This window comes from Triticum urartu, chromosome 3A (genome assembly GCF_056163025.1).
Source record: "Triticum urartu cultivar PI428250 chromosome 3A, HENAU_Tu73, whole genome shotgun sequence".
Taxonomy (NCBI): Eukaryota; Viridiplantae; Streptophyta; class Magnoliopsida; order Poales; family Poaceae; genus Triticum; species Triticum urartu.
The window spans coordinates 487,581,354-487,608,347 of NC_141875.1; the positions used below are offsets into that span (position 1 = coordinate 487,581,354).

A 26,994-nucleotide genomic window follows, 5' to 3' on the forward strand; every position below is an offset into this window, starting at 1 on the left:
ATTAACTGCCGTACCCTCAGCATTGTCGCCGTTAATGCGGCACTTCTGCTTGTTGCGACACGACCTGCCACTAATGTCCCTGGTGTCCGAACTGCCAGGGTTCTTGGTCATATTGTTGCTACGAGCAAGCCAGCTACCTTCTCCCACGCAAAAGCGGGTCATGAGTGTCGTGAGTGCTGCCATAGATTTCGGCTTTTCCTGTCCGAGGTGCCGGGCCAGCCACTCGTCACGGATATTGTGCTTGAAGGCTGCTAGGGCCTCAGCGTCCGGACAGTCGACTATTTGATTTTTCTTTGTTAGGAACCGTGTCCAGAATTGTCTGGCCGATTCCTCTGGCTGCTAGATTACGTGACTTAGGTCATTTGCGTCTGGGGGTCGCACATAAGTGCCCTGGAAATTGTCGAGGAATGCGGCTTCCAGGTCCTCCCAACAACTGATTGATCCTGTTGGCAAGCTGTTGAGCCAATGCCGAGCTAGTCCTTTAAGCTTGAGTGGGAGGTATTTGATGGCGTGAAAATCGTCGCCGCGGGCCATGTGGATATAAAGGAGATAATCCTCGATCCATACTGCAGGGTCTGTTGTGCCATCATATGATTCGATGTTTACGGGTTTGAAACCCTCGGGGATTTGATGATCCATTATTTCGTCTGTAAAGCACAGTGGGTGTGTGGCACCTCTGTACTGGGCGATATCATGATGTAGCTCCGATGAGCTTTGTCTACTGTGTTCGGCCCTGCCGAATTTGTGGCCGGCGTGACGGTTACCGTCTCGAGCCGTGGGATGCCCACGCGATCCGTAGATCGATCGTGTTTGCCTTGCCTTGTCCTCCAACATGTCTCGTAAGTCCGGCGCATATTCCCGTGCCTTGGTACGGGGTGCGGCTTGAGTGGAGGGCCGGGAGGCCTCTCTGTCGCGGCCACGAGGTGGCCGGTCGGCCGCATCAAGTGCTTCCTCCTCTAATTGGGGTAGCAACCTGCGCTTTGGGTAGCTCTTGGAGGGGCGTTCGAGTTTATGCTCTTCGGCCGCAAGGACTTCAGTCCATCTGTCAACTAGCAAATCTTGATCGGCTCTAAGCTATTGCTGTTTTTTCTTGAGGCTTCTTGCCGTGGCCATAAGCCTGCGTTGGAAATGCTTTTGCTCAACGGGATCCTCTGGCACGACGAATTCATCGTCGCCGAGGCTTGCCTCGTCTTCGGAGGGGGGCATATAATTATCGTCCTCGACCTCTCTGTTTGCCGCTCTCTCATGAGGGCTGGCTTCTCCATCCTCCTGTGCTAAACCTTGCTGGAGGGGGTTTTCTTCGGCACTCTCCGGAGTATTATTATCTCCCGTGCTGGAATCACCGTTTTTTTGTTGGCGGGATTTTGAGCGGCGCCGCTGACGCCGGCGCTTGGGCTGTTTCTTGGAGGGGTCATCCTCTGCTGTTCCATCGCCCTCTCCCTCTTTTGGGGTGTCCACCATGTATATGTCATATGACGAGGTGGCTTTCCAGGGCCTAGTAGGCACTAGTTCTTCATCGTCTCCTTCGTCGGCGTCCATACCATCGATGTCTTCGGAGTCGAAGTCGAGCATGTCGGTTAAGTCGTCGACAGTGGCTACAAAGTGGGTGGTGGGTGGGTTTTGAATTTCTTCACCGTCCGTACCCCAACCTTGTTGACCGTAGTCCGGCCAGGGATCTCCTGATAAAGAGAGAGACTTTAGTGACATCAGGATATCGCTGAAAGGTGAGTGCTGAAAGATGTCTGCGGCAGTGAACTCCATGATCGGCGCCCGATCGGATTCGACTGGCAGGGGCGCGGAGGGTTCGGAGTCCGGAGAGGAGTTCGGCTCCTTGGAGTCACGAGCCTCGCAGAGTATGGGGCTGGTGTTCGGCTCAATCGCCGTTTGGATCGTAGCCCCCGAGGTGGCGTCCAACCGCCCATCCTTGATCGGCGCGGTCGGCTCCGAACTAAGGGTCGGAGCCGATGCGGGTGCGGCCTCCAGGGCACTGTTCGGCGGCAGAGCTAGATCATGCTCGTTGTGACAGTGCGGCGCGCTCGGCAGTGGTTCGAATCCGTCGAGGATCAAGTCCCCGCGGATGTCAGCCGTATAGTTTAAACTTCCGAATCTGACCTGACGGCCAGGGGCGTAGCTTTCGATCTGCTCTAGATGGCCAAGTGAATTGGCCCGCAGTACGAAGCCGCCAAAGACGAAGATCTGTCCGGGGAGGAAGGTCTCACCCTGGACTGCATCGCCATTGATGATCGTAGGAGCCATCGGGCCTGACGGCGACGGCACAGAGGAACTCTCAATGAAAGCACCAATGTCGGTGTCAAAACCAGCGGATCTCGGGTAGGGGGTCCCGAACTGTGCGTCTAGGCCGGATGGTAACAGGAGGCAAGGGACACGAAGTTTTACCCAGGTTCGGGCCCTCTCGATGGAGGTAAAACCCTACGTCCTGCTTGATTAATATTGATGATATGGGTAGTACAAGAGTAGATCTACCATGAGATCAGAGAGGCTAAACCCTAGAAGCTAGCCTATGGTATGATTGTTGATGTGTATGTTGTCCTACGGACTAAAACCCTCCGGTTTATATAGACACCGGAGAGGGTTAGGGTTACATAGAGTCGGTTACAATGGTAGGAGATCTGAACATCCGTATCGCCAAGCTTGCCTTCCACGCCAAGGAAAGTCCCTTCCGGACACGGGACGGAGTCTTCAATCTTGTATCTTCATAATCTAGGAGTCCGGCTGAAGGTATAGTTCGGCTATCCGAACACCCCCTAATCCAGGACTCCCTCATACATCAACCGCGTTGTGCTAACGCTTCCGCTTTCGGTCTACGAGGGTACGTGGACAACACTCTCCCCTCTTGTTGCTATGCATCACCATGATCTTGCATGTGCTTAGGAAAATTTTGAAATTACTACGTTCCCCAACACCATGTATATCTTGAATAATCATAAACAATGATGAAGCCATAGAGACAAGAAGTAGTAGTAAGAGTTGAGTAGTGAGTGGGACCGAAGAGGTCCATGTGCAGCAGTTCGAAGGGCTGAGTCGTTGTCATGATTGTCTTCGAGGGATGCTTGGCCCTCGTAATCTTTCCAGCTTCGCAGGCACCGCATAAGTGATCCTTCTTGAACTTGATGCCCTCCATGCCTATTACGTGCTTCTTATTTGCAAGAGTATGCAAGTTCCTCATGCCAGCATTGTTGGAAATATGCCCTAGAGGCAATAATAAATTAGTTATTATTATATTTCCTTGTTCATGATAATCGTTAATTATCCATGCTAGAATTGTATTGATAGGAAACTCAGATACATGTGTGGATACATAGACAACACCATGTCCCTAGTAAGCCTCTAGTTGACTAGCTCGTTGATCAATAGATGGTTACGGTTTCCTGACCATGGACATTGGATGTCATTGATAACGGGATCACATCATTAGAAGAATGATGTGATGGACAAGACCCAATCCTAAGCCTAGCACAAGATCATGTAGTTCGTATGCTAAAGCTTTTCTAATGTCAAGTATCATTTCCTTAGACCATGAGATTGTGCAACTCCCGGATACCGTAGGAGTGCTTTGGGTGTGCCAAACGTCACAACGTAACTGGGTGTCTATAAAGGTACACTACAGGCATCTCCGAAAGTGTCTGTTGGGTTGGCACGAATCAAGACTGGGATTTGTCACTCCGTGTAAACGGAGAGGTATCTCTGGGCCCACTCGGTAGGACATCATCATAATGTGCACAATGTGATCAAGGAGTTGATCATGGGATGATGTGTTACGGAACGAGTAAAGAGACTTGCCGGTAACGAGATTGAACAAGGTATCGGGATACCGACGATCGAATCTCGGGCAAGTATCGTACCGCTAGACAAAGGGAATTGTATACGGGATTGATTAAGTCCTTGACATCGCGGTTCATCCGATGAGATCATCGTGGAGCATGTGGGAGCCAACATGGGTATCCAGATCCCGCTGTTGGTTATTGACCGGAGAGTCATCTCGGTCATGTCTGCATGTCTCCCGAACCCGTAGGGTCTACACACTTAAGGTTCGATGAAGCTAGGGTTATAGGGAATAGATATACGTGGTTACCGAATGTTGTTCGGAGTCCCGGATGAGATCCCGGACGTCACGAGGAGTTCCGGAATGGTCCGGAGGTAAATATTTATATATGGGAAGTCCTGTTTTGGTCACCGGAAAAGTTTCGGGTTTTATCGGTAACGTACCGGGACCACCGGGAGGGTCCCGGGGGTCCACCAAGTGGGGCCACAAGCCCCGGAGGGCTGCATGGGCCAAGTGTGGGAGGGGACCAGCCCCAGGTGGGCTGGTGCGCCCCCCCCCACAAGGGCCCAAGGCGCCTAAGGGGAGGGGGGGCAAACCCTAAGGGCATATGGGCCTTAGGGCCCATACCTGGTGCGCCTCCCTCTCCCCTCCCCCTTGGCCGCCCCCTAGATGGGATCTAGGGGCTGCCGCCACCCCTAGGGAGGGAACCCTAGGTGGGGGCGCAGCCCCTCCCCTCCCCCTATATATACTTGAGGTTTGGGGCTGCCCAACACATGTGTGAATTCTCTCCCAGTTGGCGCAGTCCTACCCCTCTCCCTCCTCGTCTCTCGTAGTGCTTAGCGAAGCCCTGCTGGAGTCCCGCGCTCCTCCACCACCACCACGCCATCGTGCTGTTGCTGGATGGAGTCTTCCCCAACCTCTCCTTCTCCCCTTGCTGGATCAAGGCGTAGGAGACGTCACCGGGCTGTACGTGTGTTGAACATGGAGGTGCCGTCCGTTCGGCACTAGGATCATCGGTGATTTGGATCACGACGAGTACGACTCCATCAACCCCGTTCTCTTGAACGCTTCCGCGTAGCGATCTACAAGGGTATGTAGATGCACTCTCCTTCCCCTCGTTGCTGGTTTCTCCATAGATAGATCTTGGTGACACGTAGGAAAATTTTGAATTTCTGCTACGTTACCCAACAGTGGCATCATGAGCTAGGTCTATGCGTAGTTTCTATGCACGAGTAGAACACAAAGTAGTTGTGGGCGTTGATTTTGTTCAATATGCTTACCGTTACTAGTCCAATCTTGATTCGGCGGCATTGTGGGATGAAGCGGCCCGGACCGACCTTACACGTACTCTTACGTGAGACTGGTTCCACCGACTGACATGCACTAGTTGCATAAGGTGGCTAGCGGGTGTCTGTCTCTCCCACTTTAGTCGGATCGGATTCGATGAAAAGGGTCCTTATGAAGGGTAAATAGCAATTGGCATATCACGTTGTGGTTTTTGCGTAGGTAACAACGTTCTTGCTAGAAACCCATAGCAGCCACGTAAAACATGCAAACAACAATTAGAGGGCGCCTAACTTGTTTTTGCAGGGTATGCTATGTGATGTGATATGGCCAAGAAGAATGTGATGAATGATATGTGATGGATGAGATTGATCATGTTCTTGTAATAGGAATCACGACTTGCATGTCGATGAGTATGACAACCGGCAGGAGCCATAGGAGTTGTCTTTATTTATTTATGACCTGCTTGTCAATATAAACGTCATGTAATTACTTTACTTTATTGCTAACCGTTAGCTGTAGTAGTAGAAGTAATAGTTGGCGAGACAACTTCATGAAGACACGATGATGGAGATCATGATGATGGAGATCATGGTGTCATGCCAGTGACAAGATGATCATGGAGCCCCAAGATGGAGATCAGAAGAGCTATATGATATTGGCCATATCATGTCACTATTATTTGATTGCATGTGATGTTTATCATGTTTTTTGCATCTTGTTTACTTAGAACGACAATAGTAAATAAGATGATCCCTCATAATAATTTCAAGAAAGTGTTCCCCCTAACTGTGCACCGTTGCGACAGTTTGTTGTTTCGAAGCACCACGTGATGATCAGGTGTGATAGATTCCAACGTTCACATACAACGGATGTAAGACAGATTTACACATGCAAACACTTAGGTTGACTTGACGAGCCTAGCATGTACAGACATGGCCTCGGAACACAGAAGACCGAAAGGTCGAACATGAGTCGTATAGAAGATACGATCAACATGAAGATGTTCACCGATGTTGACTAGTCCGTCTCACGTGATGATCGGACACGGCCTAGTTGACTCGGATCATGTAATCACTTAGATGACTAGAGGGATGTCTATCTGAGTGGGAGTTCATAAGATGAACTTAATTATCCTGAACATAGTCAAAAGGTTTTTGCAAATTATGTCATAGCTCGCGCTTTAGTTCTACTGTTTAGATATGTTCCTAGAGAAAAATTAGTTGAAAGTTGATAGTAGCAATTATGCAGACAGTAGAAGGCTTATGTCCTTAATGCACTGCTCAGTGTGCTGAACCTCGAACGTCGTCTGTGGATGTTGCGAACATCTGACATACACATTTTGATAACTACGTGATAGTTCAGTTAAACGGTTTAGAATTGAGGCACCGAAGACGTTTTAAAACGTCGCGAAACATATGAGATGTTTCGAGGGCTGAAATTGGGATTTCAGGCTTGTGCCCACGTCAAGAGGTATAAGACCTCCGATGATTTTCTTAGCCTGCAAACTAAGGGAGAAAAGCTCAATTGTTGAGCTTGTGCTCAGATTGTCTGAGTACAACAATCGCTTGAATCGAGTGGGAGTTGATCTTCCAGATGAAATAGTGATGGTTCTCCGAAGTCATTACCACCAAGCTGCTAGAGCTTCGTGATGAACTATAATATATCAGGGACATATATGATGATCCTTGAGATATTCGCGATGTTTGACACCACAAAAGTAGAAATCAAGAAGGAGCATCAATTGTTGATGGTTGGTGAAACCACTAGTTTCAAGAAGGGCAAGGGCAAGAAGGGATACTTCATGAAACGGCAAATCAGCTGCTGCTCTAGTGAAGAAACCCAAAGTTGAACCCAAGCCCGAGACTAAGTGCTTCTGTAATAAGGGGAACAGTCACTGAAGCAGAACCACCCTAGATACTTGGTAGATGAGAAGGCTGACAAGGTCGACAGAAGTATATTGGATATGCATTATAATGTGTACTTTACTAGTACTCCTAGTAGCACCAGGGTATTAGATACCGGTTCGGTTGCTAAGTGTTAGTAACTCGAAACAAAAGGCTACGGAATAAACGGAGACTAGCTAAAAGGTGAGATGACGATATGTGTTGGAAGTATTTCCAAGGTTGATCAAATATCGTACGCTCCCTCTACCATCGAGATTGGTATTAAAACCTAAATAATTGTTATTTGGTGTTTGCGTTGAGCATAGACATGATTGGATTATGTCTATCACGATACGGTTATTCATTTAAGGAGAATAATGGTTACTCTGTTTATTTGAATAATACCATCCCGATCCTAGTGATACACATTTTCATGCCAAAGGTATAAGATAGTAATGATAGTACCACACAAATGTGGCACTGCAATTTGAGTCATATTGGTATAAAACGCATGAAGAAGCTCCATGTTGATGGATCTTTGGACTCACTCGTTTTTGAAAAGTTTGAGACATGCAAACCATGTCTATTGGTGTATATGCATGAAGAAACTCCATGCAAATGGACCGTTTGGACTCACTTGATTTTGAATCACTTGAGACGTGCAAATCATACCACATGGGCAAGATGACTGAAAGCCTCGTTTTCAGTAAAATGGAACTAGAAAGCAACTTGTTGGAAGTAATACATTTTGATGTGTGCAGTCCAATGAGTGCTGAGGCGTGTAGTGGATATTGTTATGTTCTTACTTCACAGATGATTTGAGTAGATGTTGAGTATATTTACTTGATGAATCACGAGTCTGAATTATTGAAAGGTTCAAGTAATTTCAGGGTGAAGTTGAAAGATCGTCGTGACAAGAGGATAAAATATCTATGATATGATCATAGAGATGAATATCTGAATTACGAGTTTGGCACAGAATTAAGACATTGTGGAAATTGTTTCACAACTAATACAGCCTGGAACACCATAGTGTGATGGTGTGTCCGAACATCATAACTGCACCCTATTGGATATGATGCATACCATGATGTCTCTTATCGAATTACCACGATAGTTTATGGGTTAGGCATTAGAGACAACCACATTCACTTTAAATAGGGCACCACGTAATTCCGATGAGATGACACCGTATGAACTATGGTTTAGAGAAACCTAAACTGTCATTTCTTAAAAGTTTGGGGCTGTGACGCTTATGTGAAAAAGTTTCAGGCTGATAAGCTCGAACCCAAAGTGGATAAATGCATCTTCATAGGACACCCAAAACAGTTGGGTATACCTCCTGTCTCAGATTCGAAAGCAATAAGGGATTGTTTCTAGAATTGGGTCCTTTCTCGAGGAAAAGTTTCTCTCGAAAGAATTGAGTGGGAGGATGGTGGAGACTTGATGAGGTTATTGAACCATCTCTTCAACTAGTGTGTGGCAGGGCATAGGGAGTTGTTCCTGTGCCACCTACACCAATTGAATTGGAAGCTTATGATAGTGATCATGAAACTTCAGATCAAGTCACTACCAAACCTCGTAGGACGACAAGGATGCGTACTACTTCAGAGTGGTACGTAATCCTGTCTTGGAAGTCATGTTGCCAGACAACAATGAACCTACGAGCTATGGAGAAGCGATGGTGGGCCCGGATTCCGATAAATGGCTCGAGGCCATAAAATCCGAGAGAGGATCCATGTATGAAAACAAAGTGTAGACTTTGGCAGAACGGCTCGATGGTCGTAAGGCTGTTGAGTACAGATGGATTTTAAAAGGAAGACGGACAATGATGGTAAATGTCACCATTAAGAAAGCTCGACTTGTCGTTAAGATGTTTCCCGACAAGTTCAAGGAGTTGACTACGATGAGACTTTCTCACTCATAGCGATGCTAAGAGTCTGTTGGAATTATATTAGCGATTACTGCATTATTTATGAAATCTTGCAGATAGGATATCAAAACATTGTTTCCTCGACGTTTTTCTTGAGGAAAGGTTGTATGTGATACAACCGGAAGGTTTTGTCAATCCTGAAAAATGCTAATAAGTATGCAAAGCTCCAGCAATCCTTCTAAGGACTGGAGTAAGCATCTTGGAGTTGGAATGTATGCTTTGATGATGATCAAAGATTTTGGGTTTATACGAAGTTTATGAGAAACTCGTATTTCCAAAGAAGTGAGTGGGAGCACTATAGATTTTCCGATGAGTATATGTTGTTAACATATTGTTGATCGGAAATGATGTAGAATTTCTGGAAAGCATGCAAAGTTATTTGAAAAGTGTTTTTCAATGGAAAACCTGGATTAGGCTACTTGAGTATTGAGCATTAAGATCTATAAGGATAGATCAAAACGCTTAATAGTACTTTCAAATGAATACATACCGTGACAAGATTTTGAAGGAGTTCAAAATGGATCGGCAAAGAAGGAGTTCTTGGCTGTTTTATAAGGTGTGAACATTGAGTAAGACTTGAAACCTGACCGCGGCAGAATAGAGAGAAAGGACGAAGGTCATCCCCTATGCTTTAGACGTAGGCTCTATAGTATGCTATGCTCTATACCGCACCTGAAGTGTGCCTTGCCATGAGTCAGTCAAGGGGTACAAGAGTGATCCAAGAATGGATCACAGGACAGCGGTCAAAGTTATCCTTAGTAACTAGTGGACTAAGGAATTTTATCGATTATGGAGGTGGTAAAAGAGTTCGTCGTAAAGGGTTACACCGATGCAAACTTTGACACTAATCCAGATTATTCTGAGTAGTAAACTGGATTCATGTAGTAGAATAGTTATTTGGAATAGCTCCAAATAGAACGTGGTAGCTGCATCTAGGAGATGACATAGAGATTTGTAAAGCACACACGGATCTGAAAGATTCAGACCCGTTGAATATAACATCTCTCACAAGCATAACATGATCAAACCCAGAACTCATCGAGTGTTAATCACATGGTAATGTGAACTAGATTATTGACTCTAGTAAACTCTTTGAGTGTTAGTCACATGGGGATGTGACCTTGAGTGTTAATCACATATCGATGTGAACTGGATTATTGACTCTAGTGCAAGTGGGAGACTGTTGGAAATATGCCCTAGAGGCAATAATAAATTAGTTATTATTATATTTCCTTGTTCATGATAATCATTTATTATCCATGCTAGAATTGTATTGATAGGAAACTCAGATACATGTGTGGATACATAGACAACACCATGTCCCTAGTAAGCCTCTAGTTGACTAGCTCGTTGATTAATAGATGGTTACGGTTTCCTGACCATGGACATTGGATGTCATTGGTAACGGGATCACATCATTAGAAGAATGATGTGATGGACAAGACCCAATCCTAAGCCTAGCACAAGATCATGTAGTTCGTATGCTAAAGCTTTTCTAATGTCAAGTATCATTTCCTTAGACCATGAGATTGTGCAACTCCCGGATACCGTAGGAGTGCTTTGGGTGTGCCAAACGTCACAACGTAACTGGGTGGCTATAAAGGTACACTACAGGTATCTCCGAAAGTGTCTGTTGGGTTGGCACGAATCGAGACTGGAATTTGTCACTCCGTGTAAACGGAGAGGTATCTCTGGGCCCACTCGGTAGGACATCATCATAATGTGCACAATGTGATCAAGGAGTTGATCACGGGATGATGTGTTACAGAATGAGTAAAGAGACTTGCCGGTAACGAGATTGAACAAGGTATCGGGATACCGACGATCGAATCTCGGGCAAGTATCATACCGCTAGACAAAGGGAATTGTATACGGGATTGATTAAGTCCTTGACATCGTGGTTCATCCGATGAGATCATCGTGGAGCATGTGGGAGAAAACATGGGTATCCAGATCCCGCTATTGGTTATTGACCGGAGAGTCATCTCGGTCATGTCTGCATGTCTCCCGAACCCGTAGGGTCTACACACTTAAGGTTCGATGACGCTAGGGTTATAGGGAATAGATATACGTGGTTACCGAATGTTGTTCGGAGTCCCGGATGAGATCCCGGACGTCACGAGGAGTTCCGGAATGGTCCGGAGGTAAAGATTTATATATGGGAAGTCCTGTTTTGGTCACCGGAAAAGTTTCGGGTTTTATCGGTAACGTACCGGGACCACCGGGAGGGTCCCAGGGGTCCACCAAGTGGGTCCACAAGCCCCGGAGGGCTGCATGGGCCAAGTGTGGGAGGGGACCAGCCCCAGGTGGGCTGGTGCGCCCCCCACAAGGGCCCAAGGCGCCTAAGGGGAGGAGGGGGACAAACCCTAAGGGCAGATGGGCCTTAGGGCCCATACCTGGTGCGCCTCCCTCTCCCCTCCCCCTTGGCCGCCCCCTAGATGGGATCTAGGGGCTGCCGCCACCCCTAGGGAGGGAACCCTAGGTGGGGGCGCAGCCCCTCCCCTCCCCCTATATATACTTGAGGTTTGGGGCTGCCCAACACATGTGTGAATTCTCTCCCAGTTGGCGTAGTCCTACCCCTCTCCCTCCTCGTCTCTCGTAGTGCTTAACGAAGTCCTGTTGGAGTCCCGCGCTCCTCCACCACCACCACGCCGTCGTGCTGCTGCTGGATGGAGTCTTCCCCAACCTCTCCTTCTCCCCTTGCTGGATCAAGGCGTAGGAGACGTCACCGGGTTGTACGTGTGTTGAACACGGAGGTGCCGTCTGTTCGGCACTAGGATCATCGGTGATTTGGATCACGACAAGTACGACTCCATCAACCCCGTTCTCTTGAACGCTTCCGCATAGCGATCTACAAGGGTATGTAGATGCACTCTCCTTCCCCTCGTTGCTGGTTTCTCCATAGATAGATCTTGGTGACACGTAGGAAAATTTTGAATTTCTGCTACGTTACCCAACAAGCATGCCCTAGCCTCTGATGCCAGAGCCAGCATTCTGAAGCTTTTGCAAGAAGACATACGACAAGCTGTGGTCTTGCTGAGAAATCTACCATGTACAAATCATCTTTCCGATACCCTTCAAAGACTAGAGACTTGTCAGATTCCATTAGAACAAGGCAACGATATTTTCCAAACATCACAATCATGTTTAAATCGCAAAGCATTGAGACAGACATTAAGTTGAAACCAAGGGATTCAACAAGCATCACTTTATCCATGTGCTGATCCCTTGAGATTGCAACTCTACCTAGACCCAATACCTTGCTTTTACTAGTATCAGCAAATGTGATGTGACTCTTGTCAGATGGACGTAAGGTTGAGTCCATGAGAAGACTTCGCTTGCCGGTCATGTGATTAGTACATCCACTATCAATAATCCATTCTGAAGCAGCTGGTGTCATACCCTACAATGCAGTTAGGGGGATAGGCTTCACGAAGAGAATTGTGAAGCATAAACATTTGACGTGCAAGTGGATTATGAAAGCTTAGATCGAGATTAGGACTGATAGGCCAAGTAGCAAGCGACTCGGGAACACAATACATAATAAGACCATTTGGGCATTTGATCTTGCGCCCTACAAGATGTTTAAGGTCCCCAGCAATAGCTTCAGACACATTTGATTTTCGATTGGAGACCCTTCCCTGCAAAAGAGAGTTAAGCTTTCTTAGCCACCCACATCTTCAAGGGTGGCTTCGAAGCAATGAGTCTAAGTGCAGCATCTGAGAACTTTGGCTTTGGAGCCCTAGCAAATAGTCTTGCAGGTGGACAATAATACTCATAAGAATAAGCAGAGTAGTTCTTGGTCTTATGAACATGGCGGTTTGATGAAACACGCTCATATTCATAGGCCTGAGTATGGTTTCCCAGCAAAACATTTGCGTTAGTGTGACTCAGGTGAGTCCTCTGTCTGTATGAAGCCTTTGGACCATATGAAGCCCATGGTTTGGGGTTTGTCTTCTTCACTTGTGGTGTCATGACGACATACACAGGAAGATTTTCCAGACACTTTTTCGGCACCCAGACTTTCTTCATAGGTGGCCCATTCCTACAGTTAGTACCAATATACTTGGCAAACACTTCACCATTCTGATTCTTAAACAGTTTATAGTTTGCATCAAGGGATTCATCAATAACAATGGGATTAGCACAAGTGAAGCCAGATAGGGTGGATGGATCCACTGAAGGTTCCTTTGCAGCAACCCATGTGGTTTTGGGGTACTGTTCAGGTTTCCAGTAAGAGCCATCAGTATTCATTTTCCTTTCGAACCCCACACCCTCTTTCCTAGGGTTTTAGTTCAGGATCTACCTTTTGAGGACATCACATAGTGTCTGATGCCCTTTGAGACTTTTGTACATCCCTATTTCAAGCAATGTCGTCAACCTAGCATTTTCATTAGCAATAGCAGTGGCATCCTCAGCAGAGGGGTTAGTTACCACATCAACACTTGAAGATATTGCAACAGTAGCAGCAGTAGAATCCAGCAACAGAAGTAGCGTTGTCACACTCAATGCATTTGAGACATGGTGGTTCAAATCCTTCCTGAGTGAAACTAATCTGTTTGGCGCGAAGTGACTCGTTTTCCTTTTGAAGATCTTCATGAGACGCTCTCAATTTCTCAAGATCTTGCTTCCTTTGAAGATAATCATAGGAAAGCTTTTCATGAGTTGTTGAGAGCGTTTCATGATGACTTTCAAGTTCCTCATACTTAACATGAAGATTTTTTATGTCTTCAATTAAGGACTGAGATCGAGCCATTTCAGCGTCTAACAGGTCATCGTTTTTGTCTAATAGTTTTTGAATATGTTTCATAGCTTTCTGTTGTTCAGTTGCAATTTTAGCAAGTGTTTTGTAGCTAGGTTTGGAACCACAATCAGAGTCATCTTCACTGGATGTTTGATAGTGAGTAGTGCGTGAGTTTACCTTGGCACCGCGTGCCATGAAGCAGTAGGTGGGAGAGGAGTTGTCCTTGTCATTAGCATCGACGTCGGTGATGAAATCATTGTCTTTAGTGTTGAAGATAGACTTGGCAATATAGGCTGTAGCCAGACTTGCAACGCCAGAATCGGACTCCTCCTTAGACTCCACCTCCGCCTCCTCAGAAGCAGACTCCTCCTCTGAATCCATTTCCTTGCCAACAAACGCACGAGCCTTGCCAGATGAGCTCTTCTTGTGTGATGAAGACTTTGATGAAGACTTGGAAGAGGACTTTAAGTATTTCTTCTTCTTATTATCGTCAGAATCATATTCCTTGCTCTTCTTCTTCTTGTTCTCATTGTCCCACCGCGGACACTCAGAGATGTAGTGACCAGGTTTCTTGCACTTGTGGCATGTTCTCTTCTTGTAGTCATGAGCAGAAACTTCATCATTCCTTGAGCTGGATCGTGAGGACTTCCTGAAGCCTTTCTTCTTGGTGAATTTCTGAAACTTCTTCACAAGCATAGCAAGCTCCTTTCCAATGTCTTCAGGATCATCAGAACTGCAATCAGATTCTTCTTCAGATGAGGAAACGGCTTTTGCCTTCAAAGCACGAGTTCGCCCATAGTTGGGACCGTAGATGTCTCTTTTCTCAGAAAGCTGAAACTCATGTGTGTTGAGCCTTTTAAGTATGTCAGACGGATCGAGTGTCTTGAAGTCAGGGCGTTCTTGAATCATCAGGGCTAGGGTGTCAAACGAGCTGTCAAGTGATCTCAGGAGTGTCTTGACGACTTCATGCTTGGTGATCTCAGTAGCGCCGAGTGCTTGAAGCTCATTTGTGATGTTAGTGAGTCGATCAAACGTGAGCTAAACATTCTCATTGTTGTTTCTCTTGAAGCGGTTGAAGAGGTTGCGAAGGACACTGATTCTTTGATCTCTCTAGGTTGAGACGCCTTCGTTGACCTTGGAGAGCCAGTCCCAGACTAGTTTGGATGTTTCCAGAGCACTCACATGGCCATATTGTCCTTTGGTCAGATGACCACAGATGATGTTCTTGGCAGTGGAATCCAGTTGAACGAACTTCTTGACATCAGCAGCGGTGACACCTTCACCAGTCTTGGGGACGCCATTCTTGACAACATACCAGAGGTCGACATCAATGGCTTCCAGATGCATGCACATCTTATTCTTCCAGTAGGGATATTCAGTTCCATCGAAGACTGGGCACGCAGCGAAGACTTTGATTATCCCTGCAGTCGACATAGCTAAAACTCTAGGTGGTTAAAGCGAATCACACAGAACAAGGGAGTACCTTGCTCTGATACCAATTGAAAGTGCTAGTGATCGTCTAGAGGAGGGTGAATAGGCAATTTTTATGAAAATCTTCAAAACATGGAAGTTTCGAAGACAAACGATAGAAATAAGCCTATTACCATGCGGCGGAAGGTAGACTACACTAAGCAAGCCATAGTCAAGTATTCAATAAAATGAAAGCACAAAGACTAATAGCAGCTAGGCAGTATAGATCAGGATGAAAGATAGTATGAAGCCAATCAGAATAAGCAGTCACACAGTGAAGACAAAAAGATAATGCAAATAGGCAATGACTTCACAAGGACCAATCTGCAAATAAAGAGATGGGAAGGATAGAACCAGTGGCTCGTTGAAGACAATGATTTGTTGGACCAGTTCCAGTTACGGTGACAACTGTACGTCTGGTTAGGGAGGCTGAGATTCAACTCAGAAGACCGCGTCTTCACCTTATTCCCCTTGAGCTAAGGACACCCAGTCCTCGCCCAATTACTCTGGTAAGTCTTCAAGGTAGACTTCCAAACCTTCACAGACTTCGTTCACCGATGATCCACAATGACTCTTGGATGCTCAAAACGCGACGCCTAACCGGCTGGAGGATTCACAATCCTCAAGTGTAATAAGTCTTCAGATCACACAGACAGGAAGACTTCAGTGATGCCTAACACTCTTTGGCTCTGGGTGTTTAGGGCTTTGTCCTCGCAAGGATTTCTCTCTCAAAGGCTTCGAGGTGGGTTGCACTCAAACGACAAAAGCCGTGCACTAACTCTAAGCAGCCAACCAATTTATGGTGTAGGGGGTGGGCTAATTATAGCCACTAGGCAACCCGACCTGATTTGTCTGAAATGACCCTGGGTCACTAAGGAACTGACACGTATTCCAGCGGTCAGATTTCAAACACACATGGCAACCTTACTTGAGCTATAAGCAAAGCTGACTTATCCGGCTCTGGATAAGATTTGCTCTCATTGTCTTCGCTCGAAGACATAGGATTTTGGTTAAGCATCACTTCAGTCATTCTGACTGGTTCACTTGGACCCCACTTAACAGTACGGTGGTCTCTATGACTCAACAAAGAAGAAAAAGAACGACGAAACAACTAAGTCTTCGCGCTCCATAGTCTTCACGCGATGTTTTCTCTTGTCATAGTCTTCAATGTGAATGTCTTCACATACCACCTTTGACTTCAATGTCTTCATACATTTTTAGGGGCCATCTCCGGTAGGAAAACCGAATCAATGAGGGACTTCTACCTGTGTTATCCTGCAATTCTCACAAACACATTAGTCCCTCAACCAGGTTTGTCATCAATACTCCAAAACCAACTAGGGGTGACACTAGATGCACTTACACTAGCTGTGGAAATCGTCACGCTGCACCAACTTCTTCGCCGCTTTCCGCTACTTTGCTAGCTGGTGAGTTTGATCGTTACCCGCCATCTTCATAGTGTTCATGGGTGTGATCGTATAGTAATTTGTTGTTGTTGTTGTTGTTGTTGTTGTTGTTGTGTAGCTGCTTTATATACTCATCACCAATATATTGCAGGGTTCATCATGACAGGGGCTTTTGCTCATGGAGCTATTTTTTCATTAGGGATTACATTCCGGAACAGAATGAGGATAATGTATTGGCAAGAATGTTAGACCATAAAGAAGCTATCATATCTCATTTAAGTTGGGCTAGCCTCTTTCTAGGATTCCATACCTTGGGCCTTTATGTTCATAACGACGTCATGCTTGTGGGTTGGCTGTGAAAGGAGAGTAGAGTTTTTTAGTTTAGTAAGAAAAGTACTGGGTGAGGCTCCTCACATCCATAACATATTATCTGTACTCTTTTTCAAGCATGCCTCTTTTTAATGACTCTCTTTTTCAACTTAATTGTGGCATTTCATTCTGTTATCAGCACGTCTCCCTACACTGACACCTGACAATAAGTATCCAACAAATAGAACACCAATCTAGCACCATTACCACTAACATTAAATAACAACATAATGCCATCTGCAAAGAGTAAGCAACTCATCGATGGTACCGATTTTGATAATTTAATCTCACTGATCTGCGATGACTGATTCTGCATTTTTAAGAGGCACAAAAGACCCTCTGCCGCAACAAGAAAAGGTAGGATGAGATAGGATTCCCCTAGCGAATCCCTCTTTTGGCTTAGTAGTCTATTCACCCCTTCCGCCCTCTAGACGACTTATCGATCATACAGTTGGCTCTCTGGCGAGCAGCATGGTCACTGGTGTTGGCTGTGTGCTTCGGCCATGTGGATGATGAGGTGAATTGTGGTGGGCGATCCTGGCAAGGTTGTCCCATCGGTGACGGTCAAGCCCTGATCTGGATCTTGAGTTCCTGGCCTGCCGTGATGGAGTCCTCATCGTGAAGGGGCTTGTGGCTTGCACACAAAACATAGTGGGGATGGTGCCGAGCAAAAGCTTTGCGCTTCGACGACGGCGACAATGTCTGCAGGTGTTGCGGTTCTCTTGGGTCCGCACATGAGCCCTCACCGTTCCCCCAACCATGGTTTTATAAATTTCAGTTTGAGAAATATTTCAACACCTACTAAAATTACTGAATTTCAGTGATTCCGTTTGCATTTCAGCCAATGCTACAATATATAAATAAAGTCACAGGATCGAAATAGTGGAGGATATAAATTTTTCCTCAAGACATATTGAAAGCTCAGCCTGACCAGCCGAAGCACCCTAGTACAGTAGCAGGAAAAGCTTCGTGTGGTCTCCAAAAAACAGCAGTCAGTAGTCACAGAACGATACGTCGCACCGTCACGAGCCACGAGAGAGAGAGAGAGAGAGAGAGAGAGAGAGAGAGAGAGAGGGGAGGAGCGGGCAACGGCCATGGCCACCGGAGCTGCCTGCTACTACCACCCCGCCGCGGGAAGGGGGAGCCCCTCCTCGCTATCTCCGGGCCTCGGGTCATCGCAGAGCAAGGTGTTCTTTATCAGCTGCGGCGGCCGCAGCAGCAGCCGGTGGTGGATGAGGAGGAGGGGAGGGGAGGGGAAGGCGAGCTGTGGCAGCATCAATAGCAGCAGCAGGGCAAGGGCGAGGCCTGCCTTGTTCTCCCCTGCCATGGAGTGGCAGGAGTGCAGGTATCCCCAACCCTCCGTGTCCATGCCAGTAGTTTGATATTGCCTTTTTTTTTAGAAAAACATTTGATATTGCCTTTGAATCGCTGTATTACCATTTGGTTAAAATGGGAACTTCTGACATGTGAATTTTTGCTCATGGTTGTGATGGATAATTTGCTAGTGCTGGTTCATTTCAATTGGACTCTAATTTCTCAGTGTTGAAATGAATCTAATGTTGTAAGGGTACTTGAGAAGGTTCTCTAGATATAATCTCTGAGTTTTGCTTCAGTACACCCCCCTAGAAAAGTTTACAGATTTTGATGCAGATTAAAGGTGGAGATTAGAAATTATCCCATCAATCAAAAAGTTTAGATTATTCTGATCTCTTGTTTGATCTATTGGGGGAATAGGGATTATAATTAGTTGATCATTAATGTACGAGAATTTCATTTTTAAGTAGCTTTAAGATTTGTGCAAACTTTTAGGAGGGGGTGTACGGAAGCAAAACTCATAACCTCTATCCTTTGTTGCACTCAAAAGATCATTTGCCCTTCTTTTGTATGTGACATTCTGAGTCATGGCTGCACCTTCATAAGACGTTGACTGTTATTTAGTTAATTCACGCTTGCAGAAACAAGTACCGTCGACACAGCTTGCTGATAGTCCCATGCTTCTCTGCAATACATATTTTCTTTCATCTGCTCTCCCCTCGCGGTGACTGAACATTCTCTTGGATACAGCACTGAGATTGAAGTTGATGTTCCATGTTCAGTGGCCTACCAGTGTTACTCCGAACGTGAGACTATTCCTGAATGGATGCCATTCATATCAACTGTCAAGGTGCTTGTTAGCGCTTTTCTTCTTGCACATCATTTTTCTTTTATTTTAGCATGCCATGGTTGGAGGCTGAATTTTTCTATACCTGAATAGGAGTGGACATTTACCAGTACAACCTACAAATTATATTAATTTCCATTCCAATCTTGTCACGAACACGCACCGAACTTCCATCTGTGTCATCCTTCCATCCTTTAGATGGTTATATTTTAGTATTGGATGCTTTTGCTTATTCATGGCTCATACTGGCATTTAAACAATTGCAGCAAGTTAGCAATTCCATTTTTTCTATTGAATGGAACTTTGCAGTGGCATATCGCTGAATAGAGCACTTGGGGTTGATATATGAATTGATATGAATACATTCCCCGTAGATGTATGATGGGTAGAAGCTTCTCTGGTCATATCATTAGGCTTCTATCCTCTGCATATATGACCATCAACACCAAGTCAAATTCGCTATAGCTAGAACCATAATGACCAACATGTCTCTTCTATGCTGTTTCCGTTTCATTAGTTTGGTTTTCTATGAACTTAGCTTTCCCTTTCAGTTTTAGCAACAAATGGTTATGCGTGTGATAATTTACAGGTCCTTGAAGATAAACCAGAACTTTCACGTTGGACTTTGAAGTATGCGATACTTGGTCGGGATGTAGAATTTTCTTGGCTTGCCCGAAACATGACGGTAAGTATATACTATGACAAAGTTGCTACAGATCTGGGAGTGAATATTCAGTTAATAAAACTTTCCTCTGTATCAGCCGACTAAAAATCAGAAGATTCATTGGCGTTCTCTTGAAGGTCTTCCTAACAGGTGATCATTCAACCAATCCAGACTTACATACATACTAACTGAATGCCCGTGCATTGCCACGGAACAAAAATAATTTAAAACGGGCTTCTATAATAAAAAATGAACCTTCACTATCATATTCCATTTCCTGTAGCGAACATGGGTTACGTTGTGGAAGGTTCATCTTGTGGGTGTTGTGTCCAGTCTTGACTTAGAGGTGGTACTGGGATTGTAGTTGTAGACAAAAGTTATTTGACTTACATTACTATTAGTTAATCACATTATTTCGGATAAGTTCAGGCTGGTATAGGGCTTGACAAATGATGTAGAAATACCAGTTGCTTACCAGTCGCACCTATATGTTTTGGGTACACATCTGTAGGTGTCATACATGTAATTATTGCATATAATTCAATAAGCAACCTAATATAACTCCCTTGTGGTCCTTGAGGAAGTTAATTTGTTGCACCCTAGAGTTACATTACATTAAAAAAAAGTAGTTAGCTAGTGGCCGAAATGCTGCGTGTGGCAGGGGAAAATAGGGCGAGTTTCTCTATGTATCATTAATATATAAAAACATATCAGTGTCAGCTCTTATAGAAGCATGTTCAACAGGTAGTAGCTATTCAAGTTTGTACTACAAAGATGATTCCTGTAGTATATATTGAAGGCAAATAGCAAAAAGGACCCCAGCAAACTACGGTTACTGAAATCACTCTTTAAAAAAAATTAGCAGGCTTGCAATTTCTGATAGGGCATTTCCGATGCTATGAGAAATTCAGCTTCTCACACATTTGAAATGACATAAAAATGTCAGTATTATGATTGATAGAAGCATGTTCGGCAAGTAGTTATTAAGCTTCATGCACTAGCCAAGGCAACCAAAAGTCGGAATTGATGGAAAGGGCTAGGCAATCCAAATATAGACTTCAAGACCCCCTCTCACGTGTGACTCTTAGGTATGGCTCAAGAGGAGGGGGCCAGCAACAATTTTTAGATAAGTTGCGAAGTCAGGACTTGAACTCGAGACCTCAGAGCATCTCCAGCCGTTGCCCCCCCCCCCCAGGAGGCATAAAAATCGCCGCCTGGGGGCGAGCCGGCGGTATAATAGGCTCAGGGGGCGGTTGGGCACCCAGCCGTCGTCCCCAGGCGCCGATGTTGGCCCAGTTTTCGGCCCACTTTCGGCGAAAAATGGCCCGATATCGGCGAGAATCGCCCCATATTCGGCGTGGTTCGGCGTGAATTCTCAACATAAATAATTTTTTTATCACAGTTCATCACAGAAAATCAATAGAAATCAAATAGTTCAACAAATAGTGCAACAACAAATAGTTCAATACAAATTATATAGTTCAACAAATAAAAACTCATATTTCATCACATGTCGAGCTAGGCGTCGCCCTTGATCCTCCATAGATGCTCCACCAGATCCTGCTGCAGTTGTTGATGCACATGTGGGTCTTGGATCTCCTGACGCATATTGAGGTAGGCAGTCCAGGTTGCCGGTAGCTGGTGATCAACTTCGGCAAGAGGACACTGCCTGTAGTATGGTTCAGTGTCAAACACTGGCTCTTCCTGCTCGCTCTCAATGATCATATTGTGCAAGATGACACGAGAAGTCATGATCTCCCACATTTGATCTTTCGACCAGGTCTGAGCAGGGTACCGAACAACAACAAATCGAGATTGGAGCACACCAAATGCCCGCTCGACATCCTTCCTGCAAGCCTCCTGAACCTTGGCAAACTGGAACTTCTTGCCTCCTGGCACAGCGTTTGAGATAGTCTTCACAAATGTCGACCATCTCGGATAGATGCCATCAGCTAGGTAGTACCCCTTGTTTAGTGCCACCCATTGACCTCGAAGTTCACCGGAGGAGAATGACCTTCAACAAGCTTGGCAAAGACAGGAGAGCACTGCAGCACGTTGATGTCATTGTTAGTTCCTGGCATACCAAAGGAGTGCCAAATCCAGAGGTCCTGAATGGCCACCGCCTCAAGTACCACATTGCAACCGCCTTTGGCGCCTTTGTACATCCCCTGCCAAGCAGATGGGCAGTTCTTCCATTTCCAATGCATGCAGTCGATGCTTCCAAGCATCCCAGGAAATCCTCTTGCTGCATTCTGTGCTAGGATCCAAGCAGTGTCTTCCGCATTGGGTGTTCGCAAGTATTGCGGTCCAAACACTACCACCACTGCCCTGCAGAACTTGTAGAAACACTCAATGGTGGTGGACTCGGCCATGCGCCCATAGTCGTCGAGTGAATCACTGGGAGCTCCGTATGCAAGCATCCTCATCGCTGTCATGCACTTCTAGATTGAGGTGAATCCAAGTTTGCCGGTGCAATCCTTCTTGCACTTGAAGTAGCCGTCGAACGCCCGGATGGAATTCACAATCCTGAGGAAAAGCTTTCGGCTCATCCGATAACGGCGCCGAAATACTTTGTCGCTGTGCATTGGAGCGTCGGCGAAGTAGTCGGAGTAGAGCATGCAGTAGCCTTCCAGACGATGTCGGTTCTTTGCTTTCATCTGCCCCGGCGCCGAGCCACCTCGCCGCGGCTTTTCATTGCTCGCGAGCAGGCCGGCGAGGGCGGCGAAGACCATGAGATGTTCCTCTTCCTGGACGTCGGCATCGGCTTCCTCCTCCAGCAGCGCGGCGAGCGCCTCCTCGTCGTCCGAGTCCATTGCCGAGCAGGCAAATCGCCGAACACCTTGCGGGCGTGGTGGGCGCACACCCGCCGGTACACTGCCCCTACGCGGCCGGAACGCCGGAAAAATCGCCCGGACGGTGGTGGAGAGGCTGCCGCGGCGAAACCTCTTCTCTTTTTCCGGCAGGGAATGGCCTATCTAGCGGTGTTGGGCGGTGGGCGGCGCCGGGATCGGCAGGGTGGCTGCCGAGCGCGCGGGGGGTGGGAGGCGAATCTGGACAATTAGCTTGACTTTTCGCCTGACGGTGTGGGCCAGGCGTGTTTTTCCCTTGCGCCGGAGCCCCCCCGCGCCCCCCAGTGCGCGGGTTCGGCCTGCGATCGCCGGGCCCAAAAACGGACCGAGCCGGCGGATTTCGGCGTCTTGGGGGCGCGACTGGGGCGTTTTTTCGGCGCCGGTGCGTAAAGTCGCCTGGGGGGGCTTGTTGGGGGCGCGGCTGGAGATGCTCTCAGACCCAAATACCATGTTAAGCTTCATGCACTAGCCAACGCAACCAAAAGTCTGAATTGATGGAAAGGGCTTGGCAATCCATATATACACTTCAACAGTAGTAACTATTCAAGATTCACAATATAAAGATGTCGTGTAGTATCTATTGAAGGCAAAAACCAAAAAAGAGCCCAACAAAATGAGGTTACTGGAGATGCAGCAGTCTTACAATTTGTGAGCCTGGCCTTTCTCGATATTATAAGAAATTCAGCTTATCTCATATTTGGAGATAAACATGCTATCAGAACACTTATGGAAGGCAATTCTCCAACCAGGCATTTGAAGACTTTAATCGAAACTTGAATGTAGCCAGTTCCACAATATTAGAAAACTAATTCAAACTACAAGAGCATGGAAAGCAACTGCAAGGCTCTCAATTGACCTTTGCCATTATTTCAGCATCCATTATTTCAGATGTATAATTCAAACTAAGTCAAGTAAACCTCTCTATATAAAGAGAGGAGATGTATCAATCTAATCAAGCAAGAATTAAGAAGGAAATCCCTTCCATCTTGCCCGGCCATGGGCAAAAGGCCCCCGGCCGGCCCTCTCGCGCCCTCCTTCTAGCAGCGCAATAACAGTTTGGTATCAGCTAGCTTCGGTTTGATCATGTTTTCACCGCCGCCCAACCCGTCTCTTCTGCTGCCAGTCACCTCGTCGCCTTCGGCGACCATCACGACCGTCGCCCCGCTCCTGCCCGCGCCGGGATTCTCTGTCGCGCCAGTCCCCTCCGTCCTCACCCCGGAGGTGTCCGGGGCACTGCGGGACCTAACCCAGGCGGTCCAGGAGATCCGCCTGTTCTTGTCCTGGTCCTACGGGCCACACCCGGCTGCGCCGCCCATCGCCGCCACCGCGCCGCTGTGGCTGCCGTGGCAGCCGCTGCCCCAGGCGGCCTCCGCTGCGCTCGCCGGGCGGCTGCAGCAGCTGCCATCCACCGCCCCGCCCTGGCTGCAGTGGCCGCCGCCGCGACCGACGCTCCGCCGCAGCAGCCGCTGCCGCTGCCCCAGGGCGTCCCCGCCGCGCTCGCCGGGCCGCTGCAGCTGCCATCCACCGCCCCGCGCTGGCTACAGTGGCAGGCGCCGCTCCTGGCGGCCTCCGCCGCGCCTGGCGCTCCGCTGCAGCAGCCATCGCCGGTCAGCTCCGGCCCTACATGGACCGCGCCGGCGGGAGCCCCGATCCACCAGATCAAGTTCCCTCTGTCGCCATTACCGCTTCCCCAGGGCGTCCCCATCCAGCAGATCAAGTTCCCGCCGTCGCCGTCACCACTTCTGGCTTGGATCACTACCCGCCACGTGTCGGCGGCGGTGAGGCTGCAGGCTGCTGCGCGCGGCCTCCTAGCGCGTCGGCGTGTGCGGGAGATGCGTGGTCTGCAGCTGCCGCTCCTCCCAGCTGCGCTTCGCTGCGGAAAGGACCTCGATCTCCTCCGCTGCGTCGGGGATCTTGGGCATGCTGTTTTCCCCGCGGGCAGCGACCTCAAAGTCTGCGACATCGGCGGTTGGGGGGGCGCACCCCTCCTCGTCATTCTCCATCGCAAGCCCTCCACTCTTCTCTGTGCGGTGCAGACCAACAGCCGTCCGGCGGGGAGAAGGCAGGGTGTCACCGACAGGAGTGCACCGCGTAGCACCACTGCATTCCGCCAGCCACCGCGAGGGCGCCTCTGCTGGTCGCTCTTGCGACCATTTCCAGGTGGCCATACACATGCATTCCTTTTGTCCAGATGGTGTCCATGGGATCCAGGTGGCTGTACACGTGCACGTCCGACGTGCGGATGGTGTCCACTTTTTGTTAAGGGGTCCAAAATAAATCGTCCCAGTCCATTTCAGGTTGAGAGTAATAAAACAAGCCGAGAGGTAAAAGGCTTGTTTTTAGGTGTTAGGTTTGTGTTGCGTCGAGTCATGGTTATAAGTTGGTTAGGCTGCAGCTTGAGGACAAGCTGCATGTCTAGGTGGGGTGTAGTGTTAGAGTACGTAATGGGCCTAATGGCCTGGGCGGGCGGTATAGCCCGTTAGTCTTAGGGTTAATTAGAGATAAGTGTCGCTTGCTTAGGGGTCAAGTAAGCCTTGCTTGGGAGTCAAGTAAACCTATCTATATAAAGAGAGGAGATGTATCAATCTAATCAAGCAAGAATTAAGAAGGAAATCCCTTCCATCTTGCCCTCACGCCCTCCTTCTAGCAGTGCCATAACATGTAGCTACTATAGAGTATATTTGGTGGATTTTCTTATTAACCCAATATTGACATCCAAACAGAGGGATTTTAAGACTAAAAAATTTATATGCAAAATCGTACTATTAAGCACGTCTGTGACTCGTGTGCGCTGATGAGCTAGGTAGTGAATTTACACATGCATAGGTGCACAGTTCTTTAGAATCTTGAGGTAACACAACATTTTGTGGAATAGACAAACTTTTTCACCTCGATTCTAAAGTTCCTTTGAGGGAAGATTAGAAGGCAAGTTCTGACATTGAGTCCTACAGAAGCATGGATGTACATAAGACATATATTACAGTTTAAACAGTATTAAGAAAACAACAAGGTAGTTTACTAACACGACAACAAAAATGAAAAAAAAACTCATTTTGCGGGGCAAAAAAATATATCTTAATTGACGTAACCAGTCTCACAGATGACTGGAGAAAAAACTTTCCCAGCTCTTGATTGCCGTGATTACAAGTGACTCACAATAAAAAAAATCCCAGCTGCCGCAAACCTTAAAATACAACGAGAAGGAGAAAACATCTTATTTCTACAACGAGTCATTCATATTCCAAGATTCAACCGGTTCCGTGGAGATCCTGCATTTCCCCCTTCTCTTTGTTCCTAACATACTTGTCTGCACATAGATAAGTTCCAGCTTACAAGTGTACTCCCTCCGTCCCATCAGTGACTATAGTGCCTAGTGCGTATTAGATATTTTTAAAGTCAAACTTAGTGAACTTTGACCAAGTTTATAGGAAAATTTATCAAAATCTAGTCAAATCAATATAATTATATTAATCACGAAATATATTTTCATATGGTATATATTTGATATTACAGATATAGATAATTGTTTCTATAAACTTGGTCAAAGTTTGTGAAGTTTGGCTTTTGCAAAAACCAATGCGCACTATATCATGTGGAGCGGACAGAGAGAGTACTTATTAAAGAAATCAATCTCGGCATTATTCTGATCATCCCCTGATAGCATCTCAGAACTGAATTTTATAGAAATTTTACTGCATGTGCTGGAGGTCCTTTCAGGTAATTGTTTGGAAAGCAGAATGGGAAAAAAGTAACATGACTTCTGAACTTAACTGAATTCTGTCGGACTCCTATTTCAATCTTTATTCTTGTCCCCACTTAGTGTTCGATCCATGGAGATGGCTACCTTTTGATTTATTTGGAAGTTGGCATAATGCAATCCACTTGTTGCAGGGGCGCTGTCCGATTCTTCCCTAAGAGTTCATCCTCTTGTAGAGTACAAGTGAGCATTCTGCACTGTGAATTTGACACTTTGTAATGAGCTGCTTCTTCTTCACAACTTGATCTCCCTTCATCATTGTGTGCAGCTAACAGTGGCCTATGAAGTTCCTGAAATTCTGACCCCGGTTGCATCAGTAAGTAGCAAACGAGCATGCATATAATTATTTTTTTCTGCAGTATTCCATGCTTTAATATTTCGTTGTCACAAATCCATGAAGTTGAGCAATCCAACCATCCTTTTTCACCAGGCCCTGAAACCATTTCTGGAAGGTTTACTTTTCAATGGGCTAGAACGTTTTGTGGCGTTCGCGAAGGAACGCTATAGCAAGTCCCTCCAGTCTTGACAAGATTAACTGTCCTCAACACTAAGAGTTTCAATTTCATTCAGAGTTGATGTAAAAACTGCATAAAGCCACTAGATGTGCCAGGGGAAGGACTGTATCCGAAGAGAAATACAAGAGTGACTTATTCTAGCAAATAAATATTGACCGTTCGACTCTGACTG

The 26,994-nt window shown here is 46.6% G+C and overlaps 1 protein-coding gene across 1 annotated transcript; it reads left to right on the plus strand.

Annotated features, from left to right (window-relative positions):
• Positions 1-17,851: 17,851 nt before the first annotated feature.
• LOC125544549 (uncharacterized) lies at positions 17,852-26,988 on the plus strand. Its single transcript, XM_048708279.2, has 7 exons — positions 17,852-18,221; positions 18,941-19,040; positions 19,627-19,722; positions 19,799-19,851; positions 26,442-26,490; positions 26,576-26,623; positions 26,738-26,988. Exons 1-7 carry the CDS (start codon positions 17,971-17,973, stop codon positions 26,831-26,833), a joined length of 693 nt encoding a protein of 230 aa, XP_048564236.1. The 5' UTR covers positions 17,852-17,970; the 3' UTR covers positions 26,834-26,988.
• The last annotated feature ends 6 nt before the right edge of the window (positions 26,989-26,994 follow it).